This window comes from Vidua macroura, chromosome 3, assembly GCF_024509145.1.
Source record: "Vidua macroura isolate BioBank_ID:100142 chromosome 3, ASM2450914v1, whole genome shotgun sequence".
Taxonomy (NCBI): Eukaryota; Metazoa; Chordata; class Aves; order Passeriformes; family Viduidae; genus Vidua; species Vidua macroura.
In genome coordinates this window covers 30,509,648-30,523,627 of record NC_071573.1, presented here as the reverse complement: position 1 = coordinate 30,523,627, position 13,980 = coordinate 30,509,648, and the positions used below count along the sequence as shown (strand labels likewise).

Here is a 13,980-nt window from a genome sequence, read left to right as displayed (position 1 = left end):
TTATGTAGCCTCTTGCCAAGCTCCTCACATCCCCTGGGGACTCGCTTTGCTCTGAGTAGGGCCAGTGGGAGCTAAACCCAGGAACTGCTGTTCCTCACCCGTCCACTGCAGGGCCATGCATGGTCACTGACTTGAGACTAAACAAAGCTCCACATTCACCTGGGCTTTGTAACCTCTGTCTTCTCCCTATGTTAGTGCAATCTCTTTTTTTCCCTTCTCTTATCCTTCAGCAATCTTCAGGAAAGTCTTCAGCTGAATTAAACTGTGTGATCTAGGAAGCTCCACTCCTGATGGTCCTTGCTTTATCTTTCCATAATGTTGCAGTATATCTCCTATATTTGTAGACCTTTAAGAGCCCTAAAATACATGTTTGGATTGAAAATTAAATGCAAGGCTTTCCACCTGTAGTAATTTGAATTTTTGCCTTTGCTATTTATTGGCAAAAATGTCCCTCTGAAATCTCCAGGAATGATGTAGTTGATTATAATTGAAATTTGTATTGCTGCTCCTTAGTCACATAACAATAAGCATTGGAGAAGACTTGTACCTGCTCTGGAAAGGGGAACATGTTTTTGGGTATACATCATTTTCTGCTAACTTGTTCATGTCACAGAAGCTAACTTTAGAAATAAGATGTGTCAGCGATGGGATTGAATCTGTGTAACAAGCTTGGCAGTATTACTGCTTCTGTTAAGACACAAGCACAAGTAAGTGTAAGATTAATTCCAGCAATTTGCAAGTGACTCAAAGCATTTACATGATAAACTGGTGAATTTTTGTTTTCTGACTTTTTTAAAATGTTAGAGCTGAAAGACTTTTTGGTTTTGTTTTTATCACTTCCTTTGAAAATCTAAATCCATTTCTTTCTCCTGGGATATTTCAGTAATAGTAATATGCTGTTAAAATAAACAGAATTTGGATTTTTGAAACAAGAAATTAATCAGAGTTAAGTACATAGGATAGCAATATATCCTATAACAATATAACATTTGGAGAAACCACAAATAATCTTCAAAAGAAATTCAAAAGAAGTTAGATCCTGTTATCAAACATCAGATGGATAAGCTTGTTTTCTTTGACTCTTAACTGGAAGGGATTTTCCAGAGCATGTTAGAGATGAAAAGCCCAATCCTGAACTTTCCAACTTTTCCATCTGACATGTAAGATATATTTTTAATTTTTTTTCTAATTCTGGACATAAAAAGGTGCTTCTCCTTAGACTATTCCTGTTACTTTAGTCCTGCTATACTTAAGAGTTTGTCATGAATACATTTTACTTTTGTGGTTTCACAAGCATTTGAAATGAAGCTGATTGTATATAGGTTACAGCACTATTAATGTTTTTCCATTTTTTAAATTTTGAAACACATTGCCATGGATTGAATCTCTGTAAAATAATATATTTTTGAACTTTGCTTATTGCTTATGATGTGTTGTCCCACCTAATTTCTCTTTCAGTAAAAGTGATTCAGTTTGCACAGTTATGCCACTCTTTAAAGAAAAAAATAGTATTTTTCAAGAGGCATGTTGACTGGTCGCACATGCCAATATTAAAATTCATGGATACAGAAGTTAATAGTAGGTACCAACAAAATAATGTTTTATGAAGTGTTAGAAGTCTTTCAGGACTCAATCTGACAGAAAAAAAAAATTAAATCGTGTTTACTTAATTGAAGGCTGATTTTTGGATTCAAAGGACAAGTGAGGTATAACTTGATCAAAACCCAAAATAGTTTGTCTGGCATACAGCTCAGTCTTATTTAAACTGAATATTGATCTTGTTATAGTACTGTAATGCTGAGCCTGGGTCAGCAACCTGCAGGTTGCTGCCCAGACTTGAGAACTCGTCCCCTCCCCACTGCTTTCTAACCAGCATCATTAGGTCATGTCTGCACTACATTTGTAGGCTCTGCAGGGTACAAATAATTCCTGCGTGACTGTTGGAAGGTGCTTTGCTTGGCTCTTGGGCATTTTAAAGTAATAATGAGGCACAGGCTGATTGTGTTGATGTCTACTAATGTTTGTAAATGGAAAACAATTATTTCAGAATTGCTGTTGTGTTGCAGTAGAATTTTAAGGTGTTGGAATTTGTCTTTCAGATACATATGCAATCATACCATCCTTTGTGAAATTATGATTTCATAGGGAATCAGGAAAACGTTACCAAATATATTTTAATTACATGTATTATTTTTAGTGTTGTGTGGAGGTTTAGTATTGTGGAGTTTTTTGGAGTTGCCAGAGGTAAAGAGCTTGGAGTTGTAATTTACTTGCAAGTAAAAGCTGCCCATTCTAGTCTAGCACTGGTAATCTAGTTCAGGCAAAGTTATTGTGCTGATCCACCATCCATGCTCATGCACATTGGCTAAGTACAGCCTCCAGGCTTCGTGTGAGCACTGGCTCTTTGATGTGATAAATTTGCCGTGCTGATGACAAATGTATTTTTACAGTGTCTGTACTGGTGCACTGCTAGAAATAACTGAGCTGAGAGGCTATTTAATATACTGCCTTCCTTTTGTGTACATCAACAGGTTTTTGAAACTGCAAAAGGGATTTCAGTTACAGTTGAGAGAGCACCATGTCAAGGAACAGATAGGTTTTTAGTAATGTTAATTATTTCCAGTAGGTGTTTGTAACTCTTGAAACTGAGTGAAACAAGAATCCTTGTTCTCTTCTGCATACCATATGGCAAGAAAAGATAGCTGAAGTATTGGGACATAATGATAGAACAGAACTAACATGCGCGTAACAGACAGGTGTTCTTAAACACTATTCTTCAGGAGTAAACATTTTGTGCCATGATTGATGAAATTATATGCAATGAAGTTCTGTTGATTGTTAGGGTTTTTAGTATGGGTTTGCAGAATGGTTGTTTTGAAACGTGTGATGTTTTTTCCGGTAATTTTAACAAATTTACCATGGACTAATCTGAGCAGTAATCGTGACCAGAGATTTAAATAGCTGTCCTTGATTTTCTTCCACGTTCATGAATGTAAGTTATATTTGGGATACTCTTTATAAAAATATTAGGGAAATGTAATGCTTGCATTTCATTTACTGACTGACAGTTCTTTACTCTAGCCACTTCCTGCATCTTGTTCCTGGCTCACCTGGTAATTCCTTAGAAAACAAATACTGAAATATGGTTACAGTTCCTGACACTTCTTAGGGCAGATTAATTTCTAGTCCTCCCCACAAAAAGCTCAAATGAAACAAATGTGTAAGTTCTTGCTAATACTATTTGTGAAGCAAGGTGGCTTTGTTTTCCAGAGAGTGATGATAAACAAAAGTTTGCAGTTTTGTACTGGACATCCCGCAATTTGTGGCAAGCTCTTTTCTTCGGCTGGCCTTAAGTTTCCATAGATTGGGAGTATCAGTCCTTTTGGAGATCATCATATAAAATTAAGTCTTCTGCTTCAGATCTACTATTACACTGAATATTTTAATAGCAGCCATTTCTGAGTATCCTTTTAGTAAAACTTTATATTTGGCCAGTAAATTCAAGATGATGTTTGAACGCCACACCGAAGGACATGCTCCTACTTGTTAGGCATAGCTGTGATAGCACCTTGTATGCTTGGCTCTAAGCCTAAAGGCTGCACTGAACAGTTTTAGCAGGGACACCCTCATTCATTGGGGTGTATTCAGAGTCAATGCTATTACAAAAGTGTTTTATTTAGAAGGATTTGTGGGTGATCAGCTGATGCAACGATCAGTGGTGTGTGGAGGGGTTGTCAGAGACTGTGCAACATCAAGTTCTGCATTACCTCACTTTGAAAGCAGCCTGGCACTTTAGACTTGTGCTTTACTTCTGCAGGTTTTATTCTGATGCGCTTAATGCAACAGTTCATCATTCCTGTCTTTGCAAACCTGCTGTAGGGAGTGAGGAGTGGAGTATATGTGTGCTTCTAATGTCTGACTCATTTGATACCATCCCAGTGCATATAAATAGTGCACAGAAGTGTATAGCATCATCTAGCCTCTCATATTTGACATCGGTGAAACTGTTGGAAGGGTGGAAAACACACTGTACTTTAAACCTTTCTGAAGTGTAACCTTTGGGCAGTAGGAAGTCTTGGCAATGGTATTGTGATAATAATGTTTTTAAGTACTTTTAGAAACTAAATGTGTAACATTTCTCTGTGCCTTGTTTTAGTGTAAAGAAGGGTGTAAAAAATCCTTTGTTATAGCCAAAGAAAGCCATGATGATCAGGAGCTGTATCTTGGGAGGCAGGTTTGCCCTCTGGAAGGTTTTCCTGGCTTTTACAACTTAACATCATTCACTCACTAAATGTATCTTACTTCAGTGAGGTACTGGTAGCTTAGGGATTGTTTTATGCTTATCCTGTTCTGTCACATCTGCCTGTTCACTTTATCTGTGTCTTCACATATATGCTGTCATGTCCATTCCAAGTCACATGACTCTTACGTGTTGGAGCAATAAAGAACAATTTATGCATGTCTTGTTTTGGTTTTTTTGATGATGACTGTCAAACAGAAATAAAGTGGAGATGCAAGTCATCTTTGAGACACCTAAGAACTTTTTGTCTTCTTGGCAAGAGGGAGGCAATTAAGTACGGTAGTTTTTTCCAAGAGGTGTGTTTTGTATCTCATGAATTTTACACAAACTATTGGAATCACAAATTCAGGTTTTTAGATAAATACCAATGGTGGATTTGAAAACAAAGTTCGGTGAACACTGGCAATTCTTCCATTAGCAGAGATATTTTAGGATGCTTAGCTTTTGATTGCGACAGATCCTTTCCTTGATTTTCGGGGAATATAGTAGACTGAATTACTATCTAGGTTCACTTTCTGCAGGCTGGAAATAAAGCTTCTGCTGAATCAAGTATCTAGCTTCTGCTGAATCAAGTATCTTCCAAAGAGCTCCTTAGAAAGGTTAGACCAGATTAAAGGATTTCCTTCTTTGCTACATCCTACGCTATAAGGCATTGTGGAGGTGGTGACTGCTTTGAATCATTCCGAGTGAGGAATCATCATCATCATCTTAAGGAATTAATCTGAAACTCTGGCAAGTAGCAGTCTACACTTCTCTTTGCCACAGACTCTATATTCAGAGCAGTTGTCTAGAGCAAGGTATTTTTTAAAGGTGGCCAAGAACTGTTACAGTTAATCGAATTTGTTAATGTAACTTGTGAAACTGTATCATGATCAACCTGCAAGTACTTTGGAGTCTGTAGCCTTCCTTAAAAGCAGAAGGAAATTGTCCTCTACATTTTTTTTTCTCCTTAGGCCTTTCTTCATCACAATGAATTTTTTTTTTTTTAATTAGAATATTTATCTTCCAGTGAACCTCAAATAAAGCGTTTATCCTGGTATTTGGCAGCTGTACTTGGCAAAGAAGAGAAGATGTAGGTGTTGTTTCTGAACATTGAACATTCTGGTTCTTGGGCTGTGTTATATAAATGCATCCTTGCATGAGTGTGCATGTGAACTGGAAGCCTCTAGCTCTAGTATATTGTGTAGCTGATGCCAGAAGGAGGAGGAAATATATTCCTATTTGGGAGAAGCTACATCTTCAGTAAGTCAGAATAAGGCAACATAAGACTTCTTTTGAGGGTATGTTTTTTTTTTTTTTGTTTGTCTCTTAATTCAAAAAATAAGCTATTTTGTTGTAGTAGCAGTGCATTAATAAGTAGAAACTGATGTTTGATCTGCCAGTGTACAACAAGCAAGCTTTATGGTTATGACACCAAGGACACGTGCAACTGCCAGTACTTGAGCATCTACATGGTGTTTTGCATACAAAATTAATATAGGAAGAGTAATATTGGCAAAATATGAGCTTTGTGTTTGTAAGTAACTTTATTATATATCACATCATGAAAATGCATCCCATTACCGTCACCTGAAATAGGGAGCTATGAAATGCATTGCCTGAAGTTTTACAACTGCCTCAGTTATTAACCACTGCTTAATGAACTACCAGTTTTAGTAGATTGGGATTGATGCTATTGGCATGTTATATTTAACCGTGAAATCTTTAAAATATCTGAATGGCTTAGAACATAAAACAAAGTAATGGATGAAGTGTTTGGTGCTTTGGCTTGGATCCAGCTTGATGTCCTAAATGAATGCATCGTGAAACCACAACAGATCAACCCAGATTTACATGAGTGATGCAGAAGAGCCCTGAAGCTAAGCCAACATAGTGATTGAATTAGCTTCTGCATTTAGAGAGGCTTCTCCCTCCAGGTCAGACTTCTAAGCACTGATGGGCTTGCATGGGGAATTCACAGTTGCAGACTGAAGTATGCCTACATTTGGGAGGAAAAGAAATCTTAGAGCCTGAGAACTTTTAACTTTGACAAGTGTGACTGATTTTTGTTTTAGGGGGAAAAGGGGGAAACACTGTGAACATTTCCATTAGTGGTGCTTTGGTCAAGGACCTGCCAATCTTCCCAGAAATACCTGTTCAAACTTTGAAACATTTTGTTGCCACGGGGTTGATAAGTACCTTATGTATTACCCACCTTCCTACAGTGTGTGGCTTTTTCTTGTAGTAAATAATAACTGTACTGTAGTTTGATGCTCATAAATGGGATTATTTTGCAAATATCTGTTCGTACTGGTGCAAAAGTACAGCATTTGTGATCTCTTCTCTACTTTATTTTTAATAAACTGATTTTATGGGTAAATAAATGTCAGATTAAAGACAAGACATGGTGGATGACCAGAAGCATTACTCTTTTTGGGTAATCATGTTTTTAATAAAGTTTTGTTTTTACAAGATGCAGGGAAATAGTTATTGAAGAACAATACTGGGACATGAAGTGTGTCTTTATTCTAGAGATTTGTATCATGACAAAGATGGTTTCAAAGAGATACTGGGGACATTTTAAAAATATATTCTACAATTCATATTTTTAACGGTAATTTTTAAATTTTTACCCTCACAAAAGATATTGTTAAGTTCCAACAGCTATTTTATTGATGTTAGTGCTATATGCAGTTCCTGTTTATGTACACTTCGATAGTTTAGTAACCAGATATCTCCATTTTTGTTTCTCAGCATGATGTATCGCAGACTTTGCTCAAAGCAACTCTGGATAGTGTGGTTGAAGAGTGTGTCAGCTTTGTAGGAGTTGATATTAACATCTGCTCAGAAATACTATTAAGGTGAGTGAAACATTTTCCTATTCCAGTAATTACATGGCTCTGGATCACAGCGTCTCTGTTTAGTCTGCCATCTGACTCAAGCTCAGCTGGAGCAAATGGCTCTTGTGTTAAACTTCCAATTACATAAAAGTGATGCAGTAAGACAGTACTTCACTGAATCATTAAGAGTCAGGTTTTAAGGATATGTGTGATTCTCCAGGGTAAAACTATGCCTCAGAGAAAAACAGATCTTTAAAAATTTTGAGCCAACACTGCAATTTTAGAAAAATGTGATATAAGTAATATGTATTTTTACACGGAGAAAGGTATTTTCAAATGTACTTTGTCTCTCAGAAGGTATTTTTATAGGTACTTTTAAGTGGAACAAGTTGTAAAACTTGGGTGAGGAAAGGAGAAGATGAAAGATTTAAGGGGAAACTTGAAAAATTTATCCCTTTTTACTGTTTGTTTTTTCTTAAGTAGTTATGCCATGTTTACTTGAAGAATGTTCTGGACTTTATTTTTCAGGGTTAGAAACTAAAAGCTCATTCTCTCCTGAGTGTGTAGAATTCAGTATTGTTTAGGTGACAAACTCTCAGAAGAGCAAAAGTGCTGCTGTCATCGTCCATAGTAGGAGGGGAAGGAAAAGAATGTCCATAATCTTCTGTCCATAATCAGTAATGAAAATTATATTAGGTATGAAAGGTAGGAAAAATGAGGTTTTGCTAGCTCTATATTTTAATTTTTTAGCCCCTTAGAATCTTTCTTAAAAACATCTTTCCATATTTTGGAAGAGGCTCTCTTTCTATGCTTTTTGGTTTTCCACTTCCATATTCTTTCTCTGCGTCTCCAGCCCCTGCCCGGTGCCTGATTTCTTCTGTCTTACGTGCTTTTGGATTTAGATCAGCTTTTAGGAAGAAAGTAAGTGGAAAGCAAGGTACCTAAATGACAAATGAAGCTTTCATTCATAGAATCAACAGAATAGAATAATTGAATAAGCTGAGTCAGAAGGAACAGCTATATTGTCCACTTCAGCAGGAAGCATCAGCCTGAGATGCTACTGTGCCTCCACAAAACTGAATGTGGGGTAACCCTGTCCAGACAGGGCTACAGGTGGTAACCACATTGTGTAAGTATTGTTGTGTGGTCTAATTAACCTGGCTTACAATTGTTCTAGTCTGCTGTTCTGTGTAGATGCAGTCTTAAGTTTCCTTCAGACATCCAGTTTACAAGATTGTCACCCTAACTAGATTGCAGCCTGAGCAGAGCTTTCTGTTTGTGGTTTCTGATGCATCAAATACACTTCTTGACACATAGTACACAGGGAAGGGATGACACTGCTACAGTATTTGCATCAATCTGCTGAGTATTGTGCTCGAAAGACTTGAGGTCATCAGTGGAAAATTCTGTCAACTGTGTAATGTTCCTGCATCAGTGTAAATAAGCTGGATTTCTCAATGTTTCTAAGAAATTTTTGAAGAAAATTCCATTCCTATGGTTAATATTCTGTCTATGGTTAAAGCTGTGTCCCTCTAATTTAATTCTGAGCTTTCATCAACTTTGGACTATTTTTTTTGCTTAAGCATGAAAATAATGGAAAGATTTTTTCTTTTTTCCCCCTGAGATTTTATGACTCTTGCTGGGTTTACTGGTGTTTTTCTAGAATCAGTTCATGCCATTCCACAAACAGGTCACTGCTGCTGCTGGCTTAAAGCAATGGCATCAGATAGATAGATAGAGCCTAGTGGATGATATTTCCTTCACTAGTGCCATGTGTTACTCCCCACAAGAGCTCTTTTCTCTTTTTTCATGATTAACATACTCCACACAGAGAAAGTTTTGCTCACATGAACATACAGAAAATGTGCTGCAAACCCATAGCTTCCTGAAGGAGCCTGGCTAACTGCTGTTGCACTTCACAGGTAAGTTCTTGGCCAGGTCAAGAACAAGTCATGTTCCCGGCCTGTTCCCAGCTGTTTTTTATTTCAAGAAGAGCTCAGAGAAAAAAAACAAGCTTTGTGGATCAGCTCAATCGTTTGAGGAAGGCAAGCTGCTCCCAGCCACTCTCCTTCTGGGTAGCAGACATGAGCCCTGCATGTGCAAGGCAAGGTGTTTCAGTACCATTGGAAGGGCGGAGAGGGAGCTGTTCTTACAGGAACAATTTATCTGTTCTGAGCCCTCCTCCCATGCTGTTTCCTGAAGAGGGCAGCTGGGGGCAGGCCATAACACATGACAAATTGAAGTGGCATTACAGAAAGAGCCAACAGATCATAAATTACACGTCCCTGGCTTACTAGTTAGGTATGTACAGAACTGGATTGCTGTACTAAGTTTTCTTGGCTTGAGTGGATTCCTTCCACAGAACTAAGAGAAGGGGTCCCTTTTCAGACAATGCCTTTGGTCTGGGAGTCTATTTGCTAATTTCTTAGCAGTTTTTAAGTTTTGTGAACTAGATGTCTATATGAATGTGTATCCTTGTAATGGGTAGCACTTGCAATAATGACTGTTCAATGGTAATAAAATTATTTTGTACATTTTCTCTTAGACACATTGCAGGACTGAATACTAACAGGGCTAAAAATATAATTGAATGGCGAGAGAAGAACGGACCATTTATAAACCGAGAACAGCTCAAAGAAGTTAAAGGTTTGGGACCCAAAACCTTCCAACAATGTGCTGGCTTTATCAGATTCAATCAAGAATATATAAAGACTTTTTGCAGGTAATAGAGATTTTAATTGTTCTGAATAAATTATCTAAAATAGAATGAGAAGACTTCCCCTTTTTCTGCTTTGTATTCTTGCATGAGACTCAAGGAATCCTATACCACTGTGCTCTGAAAGACAACAAATTACCTTGTTAAAGTCCATGGTTGAAGATCTTCCCCTGAATAGTCATGGCTTGTCAGACTAGTCCTCTAAGTCAGGGTTTTGATAAATATGTAAGTTTAATTAAAAGTTTTGCCACTGAATTGGTAAAAAAAAAATTGTCATGCAGCAGTGTTGTGATCTGAGATATTAAAACTTTAGTCTTGTTTTCTTGTTTTTCAGGCATAATATAGAGATCTGTAAATTAACTAATTTAATATGGCAAAGATTATTCTGCAGAACTTAATGGTAGTAAACTAGTGCAGATTTTTGGAGTTTCCATTTCATTACCTGGAAAGAGGATGTTGAGTAGCTGCCTAGATTAAACTGTGTCTATGCTACACTCCTGTGCCTAGCAAGTGTGATGTGACTGTCTTCTGTCTGAAATATGCCTTTTCACAAGTCCAGTTTGTCAACAGTGTGTCATCCTCTTCTCTGTCATCTCCTTCCCTGATTCCGTACCAAGTCTTCTACTCTTTCAGACATTCATAATGTTCCTCTTGACCTTTCTACAATTGAAAATGCCCTTTCTAGCACAATATCTCTTCTCCTGTCTTTTCTCATTTCTCTTTCCAAAATAAAGAACTAAGAAAGGGCATGGCAGGAGCTCCATCATTACACTTTTGCCATTGGCTCTTCTCAAAAAAATATTTTCCTGGGAAGCACACCCTGTGTTTTAGCCAACTCAGTGCTCAGAAGCAATGCTGTGTTCCCAATGCTGCTGGCCGAGCAGCACACGCGTAATTTCCAGGCAGGACATGGGCACATAGGGACTGGCTTGCTGCCCAGGTGGAAGGTGTACAGATTGGTTGCCCATCTGGCAGAGAGGCATAGGCTGCAGGCCAAGTGGTGCTTGCTGTAAGCACCAGAAGACCAAAGAAATTGCTTCCAAAGCTCTCTATGATTGATAGGTCTTACCTTGTACAAGTCTGTTCTAGTTTCTCTAGTTTATCCTGCAATACAACCAATGAAAAAAAGGTTGATGGCTTTTCCCCCTCAAAAATGTTCACTGGTGAAATGTGGACATTGTTTTGGGGTTTTTTACCCTTCCTGGAACACAATTCTTATGTTAGTCAGATTCTGTAAAATTTGGGAACACTGTATAACCTGAGAAATGGGTTTTAAGGCCAAAGTAAAGCTCTAACACCACTGCCTCCACACCACTTCTTGTGGGTCCAGGTGACATAACCAGAGGCTTTTGAAATTAACTTTGAAGTTTTATTTTTATCCTTTCTAATCACTTTGATGGCTTTAGATTGCTGTATGAAATAATTTTTGTGCTTTTTTCATGAAATTCAACAAATAGTGATTATTTTAAAAATTGATATGGAAAGAAGAAAATATGTTTTCATGTCTGCCAGCAGTTGATGAGTAGAGCCCAAAATGCCAGAGCTAGTTTCAGGTCCTTCAATGCATTCTCTTTTGTACTCCAAAAGCAGGAACCACTTGTGATTTAGGAAAAAAAAACAGAGGCATGAAAGGAGCATTTGCAGTAGGAGTCATTTTGATGCCTTTAATGTGTCCTGATAAATTGTTTTCTTTGAGGACTTCAGGGGAAAAAATGTATTGGTTTTGTGTGTGAATACTGGGCCAAGATCATCTTCATTGAAAATGACATGTCCATTTTTGATTTCTGGCAGTAATAAGAAAAATGAGCTTGGAAATCGTGCACTTTTGACTAAAGCAGGTGCACTGAGTAAAAAGAAGAGTAAACTAACATCATGTGCCTCACAACAGCCCAATCCTTTGGACCAAACTTGCATTCATCCAGAGTCTTACAACATTGCAATGAGGTAAGTGATGGGAAAGCTTTTGAACCATTGACACCATCAATATTTAAGATGAAAATACTGATTTTTTTCTGACAACAGCCTGCTCAGTCATTTAAAACAGGAATATTGATATTGCTTTGAAGCTTTCACCCCCTTCTTCAAGAAGAAGGTATGCTTTGGATATATGTGAGCTTGTGTCATTAGTATGGGCTTTTAAAATTAAATGTTGATATTACAAGGTCTAATTAAGATGTATATACAAGTTTCCAAATACACAAATAGTATAATTGTTTTACTAAGTGGCTAAAAGAAGAGAATGGTTTTTATGTATGGCAGAAAAAAGTAATTAGGAATCCATGTGTGCCTCTGAAATACTGCTATAAGCTGTGATCTTTTCTATCAGCAGCCCTGGTTGAAATTGGACTCTGCTTTTCAGAAAACATTATCTCCTACCATATATGGGCACATATTTATTTTTCAACTGAACTTTACTGAACAGGTTCTTAAAAAGTACTGAAGCTAATTTCACCAGTAGCCAGTTGCTTTAAGATTCCTATGATCTCTGTTGAGATCATATGCCTGGACAAATAAACTTGTGCTTCCTGTTTTATAAACAAAACCATCTTTAAACCTCAAAAAGAGATGCAGAATTTCTGACTTCACAAAGCTTGACTTTCTTACCTAAAAAAGTCGTACAGAACATTGCATTTTTAGGACACCTTCCCTTCAGTGTGTACCCTGTTCTCTCTTTCTATCCATAGGTCTCCATGTTTTCCTTCTGCTAGGCATGCAGTGAACTTCTGTTTCCACCCTCTCCCTGCCACAGTTGATTCTTCTTTGTGCCTGATTCTAGGACCCACTGTTCAATTTCCTGGTAGAGTCTATTGTAGTTGTGCAGTGTGTAGATTACTTTGGTTTCTCCTTTTCCATTACCATTTCCCTTTACTTCCCTTTACACATCAACATTTGTTACAAAGTCTCTGCCCTGTGTAGCTTTGGGCAAAAGCATCAGTCAAGGTCCTGATCTTAATGATCTTATGTTTGGTAGGTGGTTTATAGGGTGTGCAGCTTGGTCACCCTAACTGGAGATTAGTCAATGTAAGGGAGTCAATGTGAAAAATTAATTGGTTATTTAAAAATCATTTTGATTTTCAGTATTGAATTTCATTCAATTTAAATTTCAAGTACTCAGATTTTAGTTTTTAGCTTTCCAGCACTGGTACACTAATAAAGTGTAAAAAGGTCACAATGTTATCTACCAACCTTCCTTAAAGCCTGATGTGGACAGGTTGCTTTAGAGAGCATAGAAATATATGCAGCTAGTGGTGGAATACTACAGTCATTTCCCTACATATAATATTTTCACGAGGGTTGGTCAGAAAATAAAGAATTGTGGCTTTGTTTCCAAAGCAGCACAGGTGACTTTTATATCTGAAGTGGTGAGTGGGATTATTACTGCATGGAGTAGAACAGATATTTACATACAGCTGAAATTGTCTAATTTTAGTAGGTATCACAGATCATATAATTGTGACTTGAAATTTGACTGGGATCCCATCGCTTGCACTATTTAACAAAAAACAGAATAAAAAAAATTAATGAGCATGATTTTTACATCTCAGCCAAGACAGTGGTGTGAGTCCTAGGCTTGTGCATGTTTCAGCAAGGGGACCGGCACCCGTTGCACAGCCAACACTGCTTAGAAGGTGCCTTGCTGAGTCTTAAAACATGTGCAGCTTCAGACTCGGATTTTGATGGCTTCTAAGCCAGTGCAGAAGTGTCACATGGGTGAAGACCAGTGTTACTCTTATCTCATCATCTCTCTTTGGATAATTCAGGTATTTTACAGCAGATTTCCAGCAGTGCCATCTGTTTCTCACCAAACACTTTGCCATCCTGAACAGAATTTTGGCAGGAAGTATTTAGGTCCAAATGCATGTCATAGATATTGTACCATACAGGATTTTGCTGTGGGCTTTTGTTTTGTTTTGTTTTTTTAATGCAAAAGAATATAAGTTGATTACAAAGCAAATATAAAACAATTATAATATCTGCTAATGAAACACCAAAACAACACCAAGTGTAGCATGTTTCTCTGTAACCAATTGTATCAGTCTTTTCTTCATCCTTTTGGCTTTCTGTGTTGTATTACTTTTTACATTTATTATACCTCAACACATAGTATGATAGGGGGTAAAAAAGTCTCCAAGTGCTTTCTGTGA

The 13,980-nt window shown here is 37.4% G+C and overlaps 1 protein-coding gene across 1 annotated transcript in view; it reads left to right on the top strand.

Annotated features, from left to right (window-relative positions):
- The window catches only part of SRBD1 (S1 RNA binding domain 1), a 123,345-nt gene that overhangs the window by 97,526 nt on the left and 11,839 nt on the right, over positions 1 to 13,980 (top strand). The window contains exons 18-20 of the mRNA XM_053974609.1: positions 7,034 to 7,140; positions 9,665 to 9,841; positions 11,627 to 11,779. Of these exons, the coding sequence (XP_053830584.1) occupies positions 7,034 to 7,140; positions 9,665 to 9,841; positions 11,627 to 11,779 (437 nt within the window). The remainder of the gene's footprint in view (positions 1 to 7,033; positions 7,141 to 9,664; positions 9,842 to 11,626; positions 11,780 to 13,980) is intronic.